General features: G+C 51.8%; 1 protein-coding gene across 3 annotated transcripts in view; it reads right to left on the reverse strand.

Moving 5' to 3' along the window:
- SYT11 (synaptotagmin 11) overlaps window positions 1–21,771 on the reverse strand; it is a 100,805-nt gene that overhangs the window by 15,318 nt on the left and 63,716 nt on the right. For 2 of the 3 annotated variants that reach the window (XM_063954892.1, XM_063954890.1), the window contains exon 3: window positions 2,241–2,364. In XM_063954892.1, the coding sequence (XP_063810962.1) occupies window positions 2,241–2,364 (124 nt within the window). The remainder of the gene's footprint in view (window positions 1–2,240; window positions 2,365–21,771) is intronic. The other variant, XM_063954891.1, reaches the window with a different exon arrangement.

Consider the following 21,771-nt stretch of genomic DNA (forward strand, 5'->3'; position numbering starts at 1 on the left):
TAGAAGCCTGGGGCAGTGAGGGAAGGCAAGATGGAGAGCGGTAGAAGCCTGGGGCAGGGTGAGTGAGGGAAGGCAGGATGGAGAGCGGTAGAAGCCTGGGGCAGGGGGAGTGAGGGACGGCAGGATGGAGAGCGGTATAAGCCTGGGGCAGGGGGAGTGAGGAAAGGCAGGATGGAGAGCGGTAGGAGCCGGGGCAGGGGCAGTGAGGGAAGGCAGGATGGAGAGCGGTAGGAGCCGGGGCAGGGGCAGTGAGGGAAGGCAGGATGGAGAGCGGTAGAAGCCTGGGGCAGGGGGAGTTAGGGACGGCAGGATGGAGAGCGGTAGAAGCCTGGGGCAGGGGGAGTGAGGGAAGGCAGGATGGAGAGCGGTAGAAGCCTGGGGCAGGGTGAGTGAGGGAAGGCAGGATGGAGAGCGGTAGAAACCTGGGGCAGGGGGAGTGAGGGAAGGCAGGATGGAGAGCGGTAGAAGCCTGGGGCAGGGGGAGTGAGGGACGGCAGGATGGAGAGCGGAAGAAGCCAGGGGCAGGGGGAGTGAGGGAAGGCAGGATGGAGAGCGGTAGAAGCCTGGGGCAGTGAGGGAAGGCAAGATGGAGAGCGGTAGAAGCCTGGGGCAGGGGGAGTGAGGGACGGCAGGATGGAGAGCGGTAGAAGCCTGGGGCAGGGGGAGTGAGGGAAGGCAGGATGGAGAGTGGTAGAAGCCAGGGGCAGTGAGGGAAGGCAGGATGGAGAGCGGTAGAAGCCTGGGGCAGTGAGGGAAGGCAGGATGGAAAGCGGTAGAAGCCTGGGGCAGGGGGAGTGAGGGACGGCAGGATGGAGAGCGGTAGAAGCCTGGGGCAGGGGGAGTGAGGAAAGGCAGGATGGAGAGCGGTAGGAGCCGGGGCAGGGGGAGTGAGGGAAGGCAGGATGGAGAGCGGTAGAAGCCTGGGGCAGGGTGAGTGAGGGAAGGCAGGATGGAGAGCGGTAGAAGCCTGGGGCAGGGGGAGTGAGGGAAGGCAGGATGGAGAGCGGTAGAAGCCTGGGGCAGGGGGAGTGAGAGACGGCAGGATGGAGAGCGGTAGAAGCCTGGGGCAGGGGGAGTGAGGGAAGGCAGGATGGAGAGCGGTAGAAGCCTGGGGCAGGGGCAGTGAGGAAAGGCAGGATGGAGAGCGGTAGAAGCCTGGGGCAGGGGCAGTGAGGAAAGGCAGGATGGAGAGCGGTAGAAGCCTGGGGCAGGGGGAGTGAGGAAAGGCAGGATGGAGTGCGGTAGGAGCCGGGGCAGGGGGTGTGAGGGAAGGCAGGATGGAGAGCGGTAGAAGCCTGGGGCAGTGAGGGAAGGCAAGATGGAGAGCGGTAGAAGCCTGGGGCAGGGGGAGTGAGGGACGGCAGGATGGAGAGTGGTAGAAGCCCTTGGGCAGGGGGAGTGAGAGACGGCAGGATGGAGAGCGGTAGAAGCCTGGGGCAGGGGGAGTGAGGGACGGCAGGATGGAGAGCGGTAGAAGCCTGGGGCAGGGGGAGTGAGGGACGGCAGGATGGAGAGCGGTAGAAGCCTGGGGCAGGGGGAGTGAGAGAAAGCAGGATGGAGAGCGGAAGAAGCCAGGGGCAGGGGGAGTGAGGAAAGGCAGGATGGAGAGCGGTAGAAGCCTGGGGCAGGGGGAGTGAGGGAAGGCAGGATGGAGAGCGGTAGAAGGCAGGGGGAGTGAGAGACGGCAGGATGGAGAGCGGAAGAAGCCAGGGGCAGTGAGGGAAGGCAGGATGGAGAGCGGTAGAAGCCTGGGGCAGTGAGGGAAGGCAGGATGGAGAGCGGTAGAAGCCTGGGGCAGGGGGAGTGAGGGACGGCAGGATGGAGAGCGGTAGAAGCCTGGGGCAGGGGGAGTGAGGGACGGCAGGATGGAGAGCGGAAGAAGGCAGGGGGAGTGAGGAAAGGCAGGATGGAGAGCGGTAGAAGCCTGGGGCAGGGGGAGTGAGGGACGGCAGGATGGAGAGCGGAAGAAGCCTGGGGCAGGGGGAGTGAGGGAAGGCAGGATGGAGAGCGGTAGAAGCCAGGGGCAGGGGGAGTGAGGAAAGGCAGGATGGAGAGCGGTAGAAGCCTGGGGCAGTGAGGGAAGGCAAGATGGAGAGCGGTAGAAGCCTGGGGCAGGGGGAGTGAGGGACGGCAGGATGGAGAGCGGTAGAAGCCTGGGGCAGGGGGAGTGAGGGACGGCAGGATGGAGGGCAGTAGGACCCGGGGCAGACAGGAGCAGTGTGTAAAGGATAAATAGCTGCTACCTGAGAGGCCTGTAATGTCCATCCTTGGCAGGTGTTTGGCTTTCAGTACGACGACTGTCATCCGTTGTGCGACTGGCTGATAAGACAGGGAGACCTGCAGCTCTCCACGGCTGACACATTTCTGTGATCATAAAGAAGAGTGAAGACACACTCTGTGACGCTCTCACAAGTCAGGCTCACAATGATACACCTGCCTGTACCACAGGGCGTGACACAATAACACACCTGCCTGTGCCACAGGGCATGACACAATGACACACCTGCCTGTGCCACAGGGCGTGACACAATGACACACCTGCCTGTGCCACAGGGCATGACACAATGACACACCTGCCTGTGCCACAGGGCGTGACACGACACACCTGCCTGTGCCACAGGGCATGACACAATGACACACCTGCCTGTACCACAGGGCGTGACACAATGACACACCTGCCCGTGCCACAGGGCGTGACACAATGACACACCTGCCTGTGCCACAGGGCGTGACACAATGACACACCTGCCTGTGCCACAGGGCATGACACACCTGCCTGTACCAGAGAGTATGACACAATGACACACCTGCCTGTACCAGAGGGTATGACACAATGACACACCTGCCTGTACCAGAGGGTATGACACAATGATAACATAACAAGCCACATTGATGACTAAAATAGGATTTTGATACCTACCGGTAAATCCTTTTTCTCTTAGTCCGTAGAGGATGCTGGGGACTCCGTAAGGACCATGGGGTATAGACGGGATCCGCAGGAGACATGGGCACACTATAAGACTCATCATACTACTACTACTACATAAGCATCAGTCTTCCCATATATGAACTTGGCCCTTTTATTGCTCACCTCCCACAGTGTAACCTTCAAAGTGCGCCCAACATGGCTGCCCCATCTGGTACACTTGTGGATGGGATGAAAAATACATGGACCTTGTGGTTTTGATGGAACCCTACTCTGAACTGTAGGACTCTGAAATCACCCCCATTTTGTGTCATCTCTTCTAGGGTGGACTATTCCACCCTGGGTACTCCTACGCTGAGCGCCCAAGATGGCTGCCGCACCTGGTACCTTGTGAGGGTGGAATACAAAACCCTTGGAAGTTATTACCCAAAATGCCTCCACCAGTCCTGCACTGTGTGCTTAAGGTTTTCTTTTATGTCTGTGTTGCTTGTCTATTGTTGTATTACTCAAATCCTCTGTATCATGTGCATTGTTTTTGATGTCTGTAAAGCGCCTTGAGTCCTGTTGGAGAAAGAGCGCTATATAAATAAAATTATTATTATTATTATTATTAAGACTTTGAATGGGTGTGACCTGGCTCCTCCCTCTATGCCCCTCCTCCAGACTCCAGTTAGAGAACTGTGCCCAGGGAGACGGACATTTCGAGGAAAGAATTTATTGTTTAAACACGGTAAGTGTCATACCAGCTCACACCCCGAACATACCGCAGAACGTGGCATTCAATAGAACACCAGCCAACGGCATGAAGGATACACAGCCACATGCTGAGAGAATGTGTAACACAACCTGTGTGTCAACACAACCAATAATAAGACACCGCATACCATGGCATGAACAACGTCAGCAACAGCCTGACAGAAAAGAACCACCACAAGAGTGTAACCATAACCAATAACTGCAGACACAGTACGCACTGGGAAGGGCGCCCAGCATCCTCTACGGACTTAGAGAAAAGGATTTACCAGTAGATATTAAAATCCTATTTTCTCAGACGTTCTAGAGGATGCTGGGAACTCCGTAAGGACCATGGGGATTATACCAAAGCTTCAGACCGGGCGGGAGAGTGCGGATGACTCTGCAGCACCGATTGAGCAAACATGAGGTCCCCATCAGCCAGGGTATCAAACGTGTAGAACTTACCAAAAGTGTTTCAACCCGACCAAGTAGACGCTCGGCAAAGTTGAACCGCCGAGACTCCTCGGGCATCCGCCCAAGAAGAGCCCATCCTCCTAGAAGAATGAGTCACCACGACTTCGGTAATGGCAATCCAGCCGTAGAACGAGCCCGCCGAATCGTATCACAGATCTAGCGTGCAACAGACTGCATAGAAACAGGCGCGCCAATTTTGCTGGGAGCATACAGGACAAACAGAGCCTCTGTTTCCCCAATCTGAGCCGCTCTGGCGACATAAATTTTCAAAGCCCTGACTACATCGAGAGACTTTGAATCAGCCAATGCTTAAGTAACCACAGGCATCAAAATAGGCTGGTTTCTGCGAAACACAGAAACCACTTTTGGCAGAACTATTTACCGAGTTCTCAATTCCTCTCTAGCCACATGGAAGATCAAATAGGGGCTCTTGTGAGACAAAGCCGCTACTTCCGGCACCCGCCTTGCGGATGCCAAGGCCAATAACATGACCACCTTCCAAGAGAGAAATTTTAACACAACCTTTCATAAAGGTTCCAACCAGTGTGACATAAGAAATTGCAACACCACGTTAAGGACCCACGGTGCCAGCGGGGGCACAAACGGAGGTTGGATGTGCAGCACTCCTTTCACAAAAGTCTGAACATCCGTAAAAATGTATAAGGCCGAACACCGCACTGAAATGGAGCCTAACTTTAGGCCAGCATCCACACCTGCTTGCAAAGAATGGAGAAAAACAACTCAGCTGAATTCTTCTGTAGGAGCCTTCCAGGATTCACACCAAGACACCTACTTCCTCCAAATATGGAGCTAAAGCTTCACCGTTACTCCTTTCCTAGCTCGAAGCAAAGTGGGAATGACTTCACCGGAAATACCCTTTCAGACTAGGATATTGCGTACAAACGCCCTGCCGTCAAATGCAGCCGCAGTAAGTCTTGATACACGCCCGGTCCCTGCTGCAACAGGTTCTCTCGTAGAAGAAAAAGGCTCTGGATCTTCTATGAGTAAGTCTTGAAGATCTGGATACCAAGCCCTCCTTGACTAGACCGGAACAATGAGGATCGCATGAACCTTTGTTCTTCTTATGTGTATCACCTTAGGAAAGAGTGAAAGTGGAGGGGACACATAGACTGACTGAAAACACCCAAGGTGTCACGAGGGCGTCAACTGATATAGCTTAAGTGTCCCTTGACCTGGAACAATATCCCTGAGGTCTCTCGTTGAGGCGAGACGCCATCATGTCCAATTGAGGCACTCCTCAAAGACTTGTCACTTCTGTGAAAACTTCTCGATGACGACTGCATTTCTCCCGGATGGAGATTGCGTCTGCAGAGGAAAATAGGATTTTGAATACCTACCGGTAAATCCTCTTCTATGAGTCCGCAGAGGATGTTGGGCTGCTCAAAGAACCATGGGGTATAGACGGGATCCGCAGGAGACATGGGCACTTTAAGACTTTCAAAAGGGGCGTGACCTGGCTCCTCCCTCTTTATCCCCCACTAGACTCAGTTTGGAACTGTGCCCGGCGAGACGGACATTTCGAGGAAAGGAATTAACAACAAAGGTGAGCACAACACCAGCTCACGCCATAAGCATGCCGTACAACATGGCAGATAACTGAACACATGTCAACGGACATGAACAAGATTCAGCAAGAAGCTGAAAAAAAACAACCATAACACCAACTGTGTTTAATCAAAACTACACTGCAGAAACAGTACGCACGGGGACGGGCGCCCAACATCCTCTACGGACTCCTAGAAAAGGATTTACCGGTAGGTATTCAAAATCCTATTTTCTATTTCGTCCTAGAGGATGTTGGGCTGCTCAAAGAACCATGGGGATTATACCAAAGCTCTAAAAATGGGCGGGAGAGTGCGGACGACTCTGCAGCACCGATAGACCAAAACTAAGGTCTTCATCGGCCAAGGTATCAAACTTGTAAAACTTAGCAAACGTGTTTGACCCCGACCAAGTAGCAGCTCGGCAAAGTTGCAATGCCGAGACACCCCGGGCAGCCGCCCAGGAGGAGCCCGCCTTCCTAGTGGAATGGGCATTCACCGATTTCGGTAACGGCAAGCCTGCCGCGGAATGAGCCTGCTAAATTGTTTGACAAATCCAGCGTGCAATGGTCTGCTTGGAAGCAGGACATCCAATCTTATTGTATAAAATAAACAGAGACTCTGTTTTCCGCAATGGAGCCGTTCTGGCTACAAAGATTTTCAAGGCTCTGACCACATCCAGAGACTTATCCGCAGCCAAAGCGCCAGTAGCCACTGGCACCACAATAGGTTGGTTAATATGAAAAGAGGAAACCACCTTTGGCAGAAATTGTTGCCGAGTTCTTAACTCAGCACGATCTTCATGGAAGATCAAATAAGGGCTCTTGTGAGACAAGGCCGCCAACTCTGACACCCGCCTAGCGGATACCAATGCCATTAAAATGACAACCTTCCAAGTGAGGCATTTCAACTCCACTTTACTTAAAGGTTCAAACCAATGTGACTGCAGGAATGATAACACCACGTTAAGGTCCCAAGGCGCCACAGGGGGCACAAAAGGAAGTTGGATATGCAGTACCCCTTTCACAAAGGTCTGCACCTCAGGAAGTGAGGCCAGTTGTTTCTGAAAGAAAATGGACAAAGCAGAAATCTGTACTTTAATGGAGCCCAATTTAAGGCCCGCATCCACACCATTTTGTAGAAAATGGAGAAAACGGCTAAGGTCAAATTTCTCCACATGAGCTTTCTTGGACTCGCACCAGGAAATATATTTCCTCCAAATACGGTGATAGTGCTTCGACGTCACACCCTTCCTGGCCAGGATAAGAGTAGGTATGACTTCACTAGGAATACCCTTTTGGGCTAAAATCTGGCGTTCAACCGCCATGCCGTCAAACGTAGCCGCTGTAAGTCTTGATAGACGAAAGGCCCCTGCTGCAGCAGGTCCTCGCGCAGAGGAAGAGGCCAGGGATCGTCGACCAGTAACGGCAGAAGATCCGGGTACCAAGTTCTCCTTGGCCAGTCCGGGACCACAAGGATCGCCGGAATGCTTGTCCTTTTTAGAAGCCTAAGCACCTTTGGGATGAGAGGAACCGGAGGGAACACATACACTGAGGGGAACACCCAGGGTGTTGTCAGTGCATCCACCGTGTCCGCCTGAGGGTACCTGGACCAAGAACAATACCTCGGAAGTTTCTTGTTGAGGCGAGACGCCATCATATCTATATGGGGAACCCCCCATCGCTTTGACAGCAGCGTGCAGACCTCCGGATGGAGGCTCCACTCTCCTGGATTTAGGTCGTGTCTGCTGAGGAAGTCCGCTTCCCAGTTGTCCACTCCCGGAATGAATATTGCCGACAGAGCGCTTGTATGCCTCTCCGCCCAGCGAAGAATCTTTGTGGCTTCTGCCATTGCCGCTCTGCTTCTTGTGCCGCCTTGGCGGTTTATGTAAGCTACTGCCGTGACATTGTCCGATTGAATCAGAACAGGCAGGTCTCGAAGAAGATGTTCCGCTTGTAGAAGGCCGTTGTAAATGGCCCTCAGTTCCAGAACGTTGATGTGAAGATGAGTTTCTGGACTTGACCATCTTCCCTGGAAGGTCACCCCCCGAGTGACTGCCCCCCAACCTCGGAGACTTGCATCCGTGGTCACTAAGATCCAGTCCTGAATCCCGAACCGATGTCCTGCAAGATGAGAGCTGTTGAGCCACCACAGGAGGGAGATCCTGGTGTTGGGAGATAGAATTATCTTCCGGTGCATATGCAGGTGGGATTCGGACCACTTGTCCAACAGATCCCACTGAAACACTCTAGCATGGAACCTCCCGAATTGGAGGGCCTTGTATGCCGCCACCATCTTTCCCAGCAATTGAATGCAGTGATGAATGGAAACCGTTTTCGGTTTCAATAAGAGTTTTACCAAACTCTGAATTTCCAGAGCTTTCTCCACAGGGAGAAAAACCTTCAGCTGGACCGTGCCCAGAATCATGCCCAAAAACGCCAAACGGGTTGTCGGGATCAACTGTGACTTTTGCAAGTTCAGGAGCCAGCCGTGCTGTTGCAGAACTGACATGGACAGTGCAATGTCCTGTAACAACTTGTCTTTGGACTTCGCCTTTATCAGGAGATCGTCCAAGTACGGGATAATTGTAACTCCTTGCCTGCGCAGGAGAACCATCATTTCTACCATTACTTTGGTAAAAATCCTCGGAGCCGTAGACAGACCAAACGGCAACGTCTGAAACTGGTAGTGCGTATCCTGGATAGCAAACCTCAGGAATCTTTGGTGAGGAGGATAAATGGGGACATGAAGGTAAGCGTCCTTTATGTCCAAGGAGACCATGAACTCTCCTTCCTCCAGACTGGAGATCACCGCTCTGAGAGACTCCATCTTGAATTTGAGTTTCTCTAGGAATAAGTTGAGAGATTTCAGGTTGAGAATAGATCTCACCGAGCCGTCCGGCTTCGGCACCACGAAGAGGCTTGAATAAAAGCCCTGCCCCTGCTGATCTAGGGGTACCGGGACCACAACCTGATTCAGACACAATTTTTGTACTGCACCGCAGACTAGTTCCCTTTCCTGCAGTGAAGCTGGCAAGGCTGATTTGAAAAACCGGCGAGGGGGCACGTCTTGAAACTCCAGTGTGTACCCCTGGAATACAATCTTCAACACCCAAGGGTCTAGACCCGAGCGAACCCAGACCTGACTGAAAAACCTGAGACGTGCCCCCACCTGAGCGGGTCCCTGTAATGGGGACCCGGCGTCATGCGGTGGGTTTAGGAGGAGCCGGGGAGGACCTCTGCTCCTGGACACCCGAGGAGGTGGGTGCCCTTTTTCCTCTACCTCTGGTAGCAGAAAGAAGTTGCCTCGGCCCCTTCTATACTTGTTGGGCCGAAAGGAATGCATTTGATAATTTGGCTGTTTCTTTTGCTGCGTAGGAACCGAGGGTAAGAAGATAGATTTACCCGCGGTAGCTGCTGATACTAAATCAGCAAGGCCTTCACCGTAAAGTTCTCCTCCCTTGAAGGGAAGGGATTCCATGTTCCTTTTGGAATCCGCAACAGCATTCCACTGATGAGTCCAAAGCGCACGTCTAGCTGCAATGGACATAGCCTTCGCCTTAGCACTAAGGAGGCCAGCGTCACGTACAGCCTCTTTCAAGTATGCAGCTGCATCTCTCATATAACCCAGCGTCACCTGGATGGAATCTCTATCTAGATTCTCCCAATCAGAAGATAAAGTGTCTGCCCACTTTTCAATAGCACTACTGACCCACGCGGACGCAATAAGAGGCCTGAGCAACGTCCCTGTAGTAGTGAAAATAGCCTTCAGGGTAGCCTCCTGCTTACGTGCTTACGGTCCGCCGGCTCCTTAAGAGTCGTCGACTGAGCTGCAGGGAGGGCTACCTGTTTTGACAAACGCGCCAGGGCTTTGTCTACAGTGGGGGGATTCTCCCACGGGTCCCTATCCGACTCGGGAAAAGGGTATGCCACGTTGATTCTTTTAGGAATCTGAAACTTTTTATCAGGGTTATTTCTAATGCTATCAAAGAGAGCGTTCAGTTCAAAACAAAGAGGAAAAGTAACCGAGCGCTTTTTCTCCTTGTAAATCAGGACCTTGGTTTCAGGTGTAATAGGGTCCTCATTAATATTCAAGATATCTTTAACAGCTACAATCATATACTGAATACTCTTAGCCAATCTTGGATCTAATCTGGAATCAGCATAATCAACATCGGCATCAGAGTCCGTGTCGGTACCTGTGTCAACTAATTGGTCAAAACTACGTTTGTGTGACCCTGCAGGGTCTTGCAACTGTAATAAAGCGTCCTCTACTGTTCTCTCCACACCTGGGATTGAGACGCAGACTCATCAAACTTTTGATTTAATGATGTGACACTAGCATGCAAAGCATTCAAAGTATTTAACCAATCTGCAGTCGGCGGTGCCGACATGGCCACTCCCAAAACATTTGGTGTCCCCAACAAATCGTCCCCCGGAGAGGAATAATCAGCCTGCGACATGTCGACACCTGAGAAACAGCGCACACACCAAGCAGTGAGGGAACACAAAGGGAAAAAGCCAGCTCACACCCCAGTGCCAAATAAGCAGGTCTGTGAACACCAAAGATGTCCCAGAGCTGTCTGCGCTTGTTTTACATAAATAAATATGCCCCCTCTATGTCTTTTTAGCCCCCTGTTACTTGCTGCGGAGAGGAAGGACCAGCGACTTCAGCTTGTGGAGGAGGAAATGGCGCCAGTGAGCTGTGAGGAAGAAGCTCCGCCCCCAACATGGCGCGCCTCTTCCCGCCTTTATTATTTAATTACATGCCGGCGGGGGTTAGGGGTCAGTGCCAGGGCACTGTAGGATTAAGCCAGCCTTATATAGGAGGTAATATATACTCCCCAGGGCCCCCCCCCCTGGAGGAGCCAGGTCACGCCCCTTTTTAAAGTCTTAAAGTGCCCATGTCTCCTGCGGATCCCGTCTATACCCCATGGTTCTTAGAGCAGCCCAACATCCTCTGGGACGAAATAGAAATCTATTTCTCCGTCGTCTACATCCGGAACGAAGACAGCTAATATAGCGTTTACCTGCCTTTCCGCCCAGCGGAAACTTTTGCGGCTTCTGCCATTGTGGCTTTTCTCCTTGTTCCGCCCTAGCGGCTTACTTACGCCACTGCTGTTAAGTCGTCCGACAGAATTAACACGGGCAGATCACGAAGCATATGTTCGTTGTAAATAGCTCTTAATTCAAGAATGCTTATTGCAGATAAGCTTCCCAGCTTGACCTTTTCCCCTGGAAATACTTCCCTTGGAAAGACTGCTCCCCAGCCTCGGAGACCTTCATGCATGGACACCAGGATCTAATCCTGGATCCCGAACCTTCGTCCCTCTAGGATGTGAGAACTGTGTAGACACCACAGGAGCGATATCCTGGTCCTTAGGATTATTTTCCGGTGCATGTGCAGGTGAGACCCGGACCACATGCCCAACTGGTCCCATGAAAACCACTCTGCCCTTTAACCTGCTCACCGAAAAGGCCTCTTAGGTCGCAACCATCTTCTTCATCAACGGAACATATTGATGGGTTGTCACTGCAAATCTGATCCGACTCTGGATCCTCAGATCTTTTCCACAGGAAAAAACAAACTTTCAACCATTCAGTATCTACTCTGATACCACCTCCAACATCTGCGTCGTTGGGAACAACAGCCATTCCCTGTGTTGAAGAACAGTCAGAGAGAAACAACAAATTGTACCACTTGTTTCTTGACCTCGCCGTAGTCAGGAGAGCGTCTCAGTACAGAATAATAATGGCTCTTACTATTGAAAGAAACCCAGCATACTGCCATCACTCCGGTGAAATGGCAAAGACAATCCTAAATATCAACCCAGGTAAGCTCAATGCGGATGAAACCGTATTTAAACCCACTTTCTTCTTATACGTGTTGGAGATCCCTGGCCTGAGAGATTCCATCCTGTAGTTCAACTTCTTAAGTAGAAATCCTTTTTTTTTTTTGACAGGGACAGCAGGACAATGTCCTGATCCTGACGCAACTCTGGTATGGCGTCGCGTACTACCTCCCCTTCCAGAGGAGAATTGGTAAGATCTATTTGAAAAATCAGTGAGGGGAATCATCTGGAAACTCCAGTATGTCCCCCTTTGGATTCTATTATTAACTCACTGGTCCAAGGTCCATTCCAGGACTGCCTGAAGAGTATTAGACGAGTTCCCACCGGTGTGGGCTCCAGCAAGATGGACCCAGCGACATGCGGTGGATGTGGTAGAAACAGATGACGATATCCGCTTCTGCGAACCTGAAAAGGCTGCAGAACTCTTACCTTGTCACCTTCCACTATCTGCAAAGAAAGGGAAAAAAGAACGGTATCCAACCGGTTAAAATGACTGCATCCCACAAAAGAATGCGTCACCAACCGTTGTGAGGGAACCTATCACACGAAGGTAGACTTACCAGTGGTATCTGTTGAGAGTAACTTAACCAAGGCATCCCCAACACCGGTTACACCTTCATAGGGAAAATACTCCAGTATCTCTCGGAGTCAGCCTCAGCATTCCCTTGGTGAATCCACAACGCCCTCCCATTCGAGAGGGCCATGGAAGTGGCCCGTGCACCCAAGAGTCCCACACCTCCTGTAGTCGCACGGCAGCATGCTGCAATGTTCTAGAGAAGACCCAACCTAAGAAACATCCCCTCTCTCTCTAGGGTAATTTTATCGGATGCCAAGGTAACCGACCATTTCTGAATGTAACACTCCCCCATGCGTATGTAATGCAAATATCATCAAAGCATATAATTAAAAATAAGAATTTACTTACCGATAATTCTATTTCTCGTAGTCCGTAGTGGATGCTGGGGACTCCGTCAGGACCATGGGGAATAGCGGCTCCGCAGGAGACAGGGCACAAAAGTAAAAGCTTTAGGATCAGGTGGTGTGCACTGGCTCCTCCCCCTATGACCCTCCTCCAAGCCTCAGTTAGGAAACTGTGCCCGGACGAGCGTACATAATAAGGAAGGATTTTGAATCCCGGGTAAGACTCATACCAGCCACACCAATCACACCGTACAACCTGTGATCTGAACCCAGGTAACAGTATGATAACAGAGGAGCCTCTGAAAAGATGGCTCACAACAATAATAACCCGATTTTTGTAACAATAACTATGTACAAGTATTGCAGACAATCCGCACTTGGGATGGGCGCCCAGCATCCACTACGGACTACGAGAAATAGAATTATCGGTAAGTAAATTCTTATTTTCTCTGACGTCCTAAGTGGATGCTGGGGACTCCGTCAGGACCATGGGGATTATACCAAAGCTCCCAAACGGGCGGGAGAGTGCGGATGACTCTGCAGCACCGAGTGAGAGAACTCCAGGTCCTCCTCAGCCAGGGTGTGCCCCTCACCAAGTAGCAGCTCGGCAAAGTTGTAAAGCCGAGACCCCTCGGGCAGCCGCCCAAGATGAGCCCACCTTCCTTGTGGAATGGGCATTTACATATTTTGGCTGTGGCAGGCCTGCCACAGAATGTGCAAGCTGAATTGTACTACACATCCAACTAGCAATCGTCTGCTTAGAAGCAAGAGCACCCAGTTTGTTGGGTGCATACAGGATAACAGCAAGTCAGTTTTCCTGACTCCAGCCGTCCTGGAAACCTATATTTTCAGGGCCCTGACAACATCTAGCAACTTGGAGTCCTCCAAGTCCCTAGTAGCCGCAGGTACCACAATAAGCTGGTTCAGGTGAAACGCTGACACCACCTTAGGGAGAAACTGGGGACGAGTCCGCAGGTCTGCCCTGTCCGAATGGACAATCAGATATGGGCTTTTGTGAGACAAAGCCGCCAATTCTGACACTCGCCTGGCCGAGGCCAGGGCCAACATCATGGTCACTTTCCATGTGAAATATTTCAAATCCACAGATTTGAGCGGTTTAAACCAATGTGATTTTAGGAATCCCAGAACTACGTTGAGATCCCACAGTGCCACTGGAGGCACAAAAGGGGGTTGTATATGCAGTACTCCCTTGACAAACTTCTGGACTTCAGGAACTGAAGCCAATTCTTTCTGGAAGAAAATCGACAGGGCCGAAAGTTGAACCTTAATGGACCCCAATTTGAGGCCCATAGACACTCCTGTTTGCAGGAAATGCAGGAATCGACCGAGTTGAAATTTCTTCGTGGGGCCATCCTGGCCTCACACCACGCAACATATTTTCGCCACATGTGGTGATAATGTTGTGCGGTCACCTCCTTCCTGGCTCTGACCAGGGTAGGGATGACCTCTTCCGGAATGCCTTTTTCCCTTAGGATCCGGCGTTCAACCGCCATGCCGTCAAACGCAGCCGCGGTAAGTCTTGGAACAGACATGGTACTTGCTGAAGCAAGTCCCTTCTTAGCGGCAGAGGCCATGAGTCCTCTGTGAGCATCTCTTGAAGTTCCGGGTACCAAGTCCTTCTTGGCCAATCCGGAGCCACGAGTATAGTTCTTACTCCTCTCCTTCTTATGATTCTCAGTACCTTAGGTATGAGAAGCAGAGGAGGGAACACATACACCGACTGGTACACCCACGGTGTTACCAGAACGTCCACAGCTATTGCCTGAGGGTCTCTTGACCTGGCGCAATACCTGTCCAGTTTTTTGTTCAGGCGGGACGCCATCATGTCCACCTTTGGTCTTTCCCAACGGTTCACAATCATGTGGAAGACTTCCCGATGAAGTCCCCACTCTCCCGGGTGGAGGTCGTGCTGAGGAAGTCTGCTTCCCAGTTGTCCACTCCCGGAATGAACACTGCTGACAGTGCTAACACATGATTTTCCGCCCCCTGCTTCTTGTGCCGCCCAGTCTGTTTACGTGGGCGACTGCCGTGATGTTGTCCCACTGGATCAATACCGGCTGACCTTGAAGCAGAGGTCTTGCTAAGCTTAGAGCCTTGTAAATTGCTCTTAGCTCCAGTATATTTATGTGGAGAGAAGTCTCCAGACTTGATCACACTCCCTGGAAATTTTTTCCTTGTGTGACTGCTCCCCAGCCTTTCAGGCTGGCATCCGTGGTCACCAGGACCCAGTCCTGAATGCCGAATCTGTGGCCCTTTAGTAGATGAGCACTCTGCAGCCACCACAGAAGAGACACCCTTGTCCTTGGAGACAGGGTTATCCGCTGATGCATCTGAAGATGCGATCCGGACCATTTTTCCAGCAGATCCCACTGAAAAGTTCTTGCGTGAAATCTGCCGAATGGAATCGCTTCGTAAGAAGCCACCATTTTTCCCAGGACCCTTGTGCAATGATGCACTGACACTTTTCCTGGTTTTAGGAGGTTCCTGACTAGCTCGGATAACTCCCTGGCTTTCTCCTCCGGGAGAAACACCTTTTTCTGGACTGTGTCCAGAATCATCCCTAGGAACAGCAGACGTGTCGTCGGAGACAGCTGCGATTTTGGAATATTTAGAATCCACCCGTGCTGTCGTAGAACTACTTGAGATAGTGCTACTCCGACCTCCAACTGTTCTCTGGACCTTGCCCTTATCAGGAGATCGTCCAAGTAAGGGATAATTAAGACGCCTTTTCTTTGAAGAAGAATCATCATTTCGGCCATTACCTTGGTAAAGACCCGGGGTGCCGTGGACAATCCAAACGGCAGCGTCTGAAACTGATAGTGACAGTTTTGTACCACGAACCTGAGGTACCCTTGGTGAGAAGGGCAAATTGGGACATGGAGGTAAGCATCCTTGATGTCCAGGGACACCATATAGTCCCCTTCTTCCTGGTTCGCTATCACTGCTCTGAGTGATCTTGATTTGAACCTTTGTATGTAAGTGTTCAAATATTTCAGATTTAGAATAGGTCTCACCGAGCCGTCTGGCTTCAGTACCACAATATAGTGTGGAATAATACCCCTTTCCTTGTTGTAGGAGGGGTACTTTGATTATCACCTGCTGGGAATACAGCTTGTGAATTGTTTCCAATACTGCCTCCCTGTCGGAGGGAGACGTTGGTAAAGCAGACTTCAGGAACCTGCGAGGGGGAGACGTCTCGAATCTCCAATCTGTACCCCTGGGATACTACTTGTAGGATCCAGGGGTCCACTTGCGAGTGAGCCCACTGCGCGCTGAAACTCTTGAGACGACCCCCCACCGCAGCTGAGTCCGCTTGTACGGCCCCAGCGTCATGCTGAGGACTTGGCAAAAGCGGTGGAGGGCTTCTGTTCCTGGGAATGGGCTGCCTGCTGCAGTCTTCTTCCCTTTCCCCTATCCCTGGGCAGATATGACTGGCCTTTTGCCTGCTTGCCCTTATGGGGACGAAAGGACTGAGGCTGAAAAGACGGTGTCTTTTTCTGCTGAGATGTGACTTGGGGTAAAAAAGGTGGATTTTCCAGCTGTTGCCGTGGCCACCAGGTCCGATGGACCGACCCCAAATAACTCCTCCCCTTTATACGGCAATACTTCCATGTGCCGTTTGGAATCTGCATCACCTGACCACTGTCGTGTCCATAAACATCTTCTGGCAGATATGGACATCGCACTTACTCTTGATGCCAGAGTGTCTATAGTCAATAAAATACTGTCCCTGTCAAGGGTATCAATATTTTCAGTCAGGGAATCCGACCAAGCCACCCCAGCGCTGCACATCCAGGCTGAGGCGATCGCTGGTCGCAGTATAACACCAGTATGTGTGTATATACTTTTTAGGATATTTTCCAGCCTCCTATCAGCTGGCTCCTTGAGGGCGGCCGTATCTGGAGACGGTAACGCCACTTGTTTTGATAAGCGTGTGAGCGCCTTATCCACCCTAAGGGGTGTTTCCCAACGCGCCCTAACTTCTGGCGGGAAAGGGTATAACGCCAATAATTTTCTATCGGGGAAAACCCACGCATCATCACACACTTCATTTAATTTATCTGATTCAGGAAAAACTACAGGTAGTTTTTTCACACCCCACATAATACCCTCTTTTGTGGTACTTGTAGTATCAGAAATATGTAACACCTCCTTCATTGCCCTTAACATGTAACGTGTGGCCCAAATGGAAAATACGTTTGTTTCTTCACCGTCGACACTGGAGTCCGTGTCCGTGTCGACCGACTGAGGTAAATGGGCGTTTTAAAGCCCCTGACGGTGTTTGAGACGCTTGGACAGGTACTAATTGTTTTGCCGGCCGTCTCATGTCGTCAACCGACCTTGCAGCGTGTTGACATTATCACGTAATTCCCTAAATAAGCCATCCATTCCGGTGTCGACTCCCTAGAGAGTGACATCACCATTACAGGCAATTGCTCCGCCTCCTCACCAACATCGTCCTCATACATGTCGACACACACGTACCGACACACAGCACACACACACAGGGAATGCTCTGATAGAGGACAGGACCCCACTAGCCCTTTGGGGAGACAGAGGGAGAGTTTGCCAGCACACACCAAAAACGCTATAATTATACAGGGACAACCTTTATATAAGTGTTTTTCCCTTATAGCATTTTAATATATATAGTCATATCGCCAAATAAGTGCCCCCCCTCTCTGTTTTAACCCTGTTTCTGTAGTGCAGTGCAGGGGAGAGCCTGGGAGCCTTCCCACCAGCATTTCTGTGAGGGAAAATGGCGCTGTGTGCTGAGGAGAATAGGCCCCGCCCCCTTTTCGGCGGGCTTCTTCTCCCGTTTTTCTGAGACCTGGCAGGGGTTAAATACATCCATATAGCCCCCAGGGGCTATATGTGATGTATTTTTAGCCAGAATAAGGTACTATCATTGCTGCCCAGGGCGCCCCCCCCAGCGCCCTGCACCCTCAGTGACCGCTGCTATGAAGTGTGCTGACAACAATGGCGCACAGCTGCAGTGCTGTGCGCTACCTTATGAAGACTGAAAAGTCTTCTGCCGACGGTTTCTGGACCTCTTCACTTTTCGGCATCTGCAAGGGGGTCGGCGGCGCGGCTCCGGGACGAACCCCAGGGTGAGACCTGTGTTCCGACTCCCTCTGGAGCTAATGGTGTCCAGTAGCCTAAGAAGCCAATCCATCCTGCACGCAGGTGAGTTCACTTCTCTCCCCTAAGTCCCTCGATGCAGTGAGCCTGTTGCCAGCAGGACTCACTGAAAATAAAAAACCTAACAAAACTTTTACTCTAAGCAGCTCAGGAGAGCCACCTAGATTGCACCCTTCTCGGCCGGGCACAAAAATCTAACTTAGGCTTGCAGGAGGGTCATAGGGGGAGGAGCCAGTACACACCACCTGATCCTAAAGCTTTTACTTTTGTGCCCTGTCTCCTGCGGAGCCGCTATTCCCCATGGTCCTGACGGAGTCCCCAGCATCCACTTAGGACGTCAGAGAAATATCACTTAGCTTCCTGTATACGATCCGTTGTGACAGGGCCCCGTGTAGACCAGGGGTTGACTTTCACTTTATTCTATCCTCGGCGGGAAAAGAATAAACACTCTGACTCTTTGTGAGGATCTGAGACCATCTCCTCACAGCCGACCTAGAGCTTTATCAACAGAGCGACCAGCACATGAGAAGGAATAATATTACCTCAGCATTCATTATAAATAATAATATGAATATACATATTGTAATACACATATACACACACATCCTATATATATATATATATATATATATATATATATATATATATATATCTATCATACATATAAGCAGTTTGTCCAGAACAGCAGGGTCCCCAGTGACATCCATGTGTTCTGAATGTGTATGACCATGTACTGAATGCCCATGGTGTGGATCTAACCAGGAAACCTTATGGTCGACATAAAACATAGTATTCGTCGACAACAGGGAGTAGTAACCAGGCAAAATAACATTCTTGCAACCCCGAGGGGTCTGAGTGAAGTATATAAACATAGTTTTAATATCACTCCCCCACAAACACAACCACGTCTGTGCTCGAGCTACAGGCCCATGGAACCGCACCACAGCGCCACCCACATACTACTGTGTCTCCCATGCAGTGTTTACTTTTGAAAAAGCATACAACTACCGACATGCTGACACTGCATCTACTGAATCAAGTACCATCAGGAGTCGGCAATGCCGACCGAGGGATTCCCATAGCTGTTTGCGGCAGAGCACTCACACATGTCGACACGTGTACTAAAAAGCTATAATGGGTATATCTGGCATGGAAACACAGACACTTATTTACAACACGCACATTATAGAATATAGTGCTACATTTTTTCACCTATATTGCACTAAACAACTGTGCCCCCCTTCGGTTTACACTGCTAGCTGTCTAACAGTGCTTTGGTGGGGACAGCGTCTCTGTGAGGAAAAATGGCGCTGTATCGAGTTGTGAGGGCTAAGCCACGCCCCCTTCTCGGCGCGCTTCAGCCCCGCTATTATATTACATTTTTATACTGGCCGGGGTCCGTATACAGTGCCTATGCACTGTAAACATCTTTTGCCAGGCTCATTGGAGAGGTATATTGCTGCCCAGGGCGCCCCCCTGCGCCCTTGTAGTGCCGTTGGTGCGTGGGAGCAATGGCGCGCAGCGCAACTGCTGTGCGGTACCTCTGAGACTCTGAAGTCTTCTGCCGTCACTGAAGTCTTCGGTTCTTCTAATACTCACCCGGCTTCTGTCTTCTGGCTCTGTGAGGGGGGTGACGGCGTGGCTCCGGGAACAAGCAGCTAGGCGCACCAAGTGATCGAACCCTCTGGAGCTAATGGTGTCCAGTAGCCGAGAAGCAGAGCCCTTGAACTAAGAAGAAGTAGGTCTGAGAGGTCCTCAGTGTGCATCCAGTCTCTCCTGGGCACAGAATCTAACAGAGGTCTGGAAGAGGGGCATAGAGGGAGGAGCCAGTTCACACCCATTCAAAGTCTTATAGTGTGCCCATGTCTCCTGCACATACCGTCTATACCCCATGGTCCTTACAGAGTCCCCAGCATCCTCTAGGACGTCTGAGAAATATCCTTTGATTATTTAAAACATAAAAGTGCATTATTGTAGGAGAGAATGTGGCTGACAGGACTGTAAGCTGGATACTGAACGTCTGCATACCCAGAGATGTGCTGCGCTGTGCGTCACGTGGGCCTTGTGGTTATCTACATACACAGAGATGTGCCGCGCTGCGCTGTGCGTCACGTGGGCCTTGTGGTTATCTGCATACACAGAGATGTGCCGCGCTGCGCTGTGCGTCACGTGGGCCTTGTGGTTGTCTGCATACACAGATGTGCCGCGCTGCGCTGTGCGTCACGTGGGCCTTGTGGTTGTCTGCATACACAGAGATGTGCTGCGCTGTGCGTCACGTGGGCCTTGTGGTTGTCTGCATACACAGAGATGTGCCGCGCTGCGCTGTGCGTCACGTGGGCCTTGTGGTTGTCTGCATACACAGATGTGCCGCGCTGCGCTGTGCGTCACGTGGGCCTTGTGGTTGTCTGCATACACAGAGATGTGCCGCGCTGCGCTGTGCGTCACGTGGGCCTTGTGGTTATCTGCATACCCAGAGATGTGCCGCGCCGCGCTGCGCGTCACGTGGGCCTTGTGGTTATCTGCATACCCAGAGATGTGCCGCGCCGCGCTGCGCGTCACGTGGGCCTTGTGGTTGTCTGCATACACAGAGATGTGCCGCGCTGTGCGTCACGTGGGCCTTGTGGTTATCTGCATACCCAGAGATGTGCCGCGCTGTGCGTCACGTGGGCCTTGTGGTTATCTGCATACCCAGAGATGTGCCGCGCTGTGCGTCACGTGGGCCTTGTGGTTATCTGCATACCCAGAGATGTGCCGCGCTGTGCGTCACGTGGGCCTTGTGGTTATCTGCATACACAGAGATGTGCCGCGCTGCGCTGTGCGTCACGTGGGCCTTGTGGTTATCTGCATACCCAGAGATGTGCCGCGCTGTGCGTCACGTGGGCCTTGTGGTTATCTGCATACCCAGAGATGTGCCGCGCTGTGCGTCACGTGGGCCTTGTGGTTATCTGCATACACAGAGATGTGCCGCGCTGCGCGTCACGTGGGCCTTGTGGTTATCTGCATACACAGAGATGTGCTGCGCTGTGCGTCACGTGGGCCTTGTGGTTATCTGCATACCCAGAGATGTGCCGCGCTGCGCGTCATATGGGCCTTGTGGTTATCTGCATACCCAGAGATGTGCTGCGCTGTGCGTCACGTGGGCCTTGTGGTTATCTGCATACATAGAGATGTGCCGCGCTCTGCGTCACGTGGGCCTTGTGGTTATCTGCATACACAGAGATGTGCTGCGCTGTGTGTCACGTGGGCCTTGTGGTTATCCGCATACAGATGTGCCGTGCTGCGCTGTGCGTCACGTGGGCCTTGTAGTTATCTGCATATACAGAGATGTGCCGCGCTGCGCGTCACGTGGGCCTTGTGGTTATCTGCATACACAGAGATGTGCCGCGCTGCGCTGTGCGTCACGTGGGCCTTGTGGTTATCTGCATACACAGAGATGTGCCGCGCTGCGCTGTGCGTCACGTGGGCCTTGTGGTTATCTGCATACACAGAGATGTGCTGCGCTGTGCGTCACGTGGGCCTTGTGGTTATCTACATACACAGAGATGTGCCGCGATGCGCTGTGCGTCACGTGGGCCTTGTGGTTATCTGCATACACAGAGATGTGCTGCGCTGCGCTGTGCGTCACGTGGGCCTTGTGGTTGTCTGCATACACAGAGATGTGCTGCGCTGCGCGTCACGTGGGCCTTGTGGTTATCTGGATACACAGAGATGCGCTGCGCTGTGCGTCACGTGGGCCTTGTGGTTATCTACATACACAGAGATATGCCGCGCTGCGCTGTGCGTCACGTGGGCCTTGTGGTTATCTGCATACACAGAAATGTGCTGCGCTGCGCTGTGCGTCACGTGGGCCTTGTGGTTATCTGCATACACAGAGATGTGCCGCGCTGTGCGTCACGTGGGCCTTGTGGTTGTCTGCATACACAGAGATGTGCCGCGCTGCGCGTCACGTGGGCCTTGTGGTTATCTGCATACCCAGAGATGTGCCGCACTGCGCTGTGCGTCACGTGGGCCTTGTAGTTGTCTACATACACAGAGATGTGCCGCGCTGCGCTGTGCGTCACGTGGGCCTTGTGGTTATCTACATACACAGAGATGTGCCGCGCTGCGCGTCATGTGGGCCTTGTGGTTATCTACATACA

The sequence above is a fragment of the Pseudophryne corroboree genome, unplaced genomic scaffold (genome assembly GCF_028390025.1).
Source record: "Pseudophryne corroboree isolate aPseCor3 unplaced genomic scaffold, aPseCor3.hap2 scaffold_783, whole genome shotgun sequence".
Lineage (NCBI taxonomy): Eukaryota > Metazoa > Chordata > Amphibia > Anura > Myobatrachidae > Pseudophryne > Pseudophryne corroboree.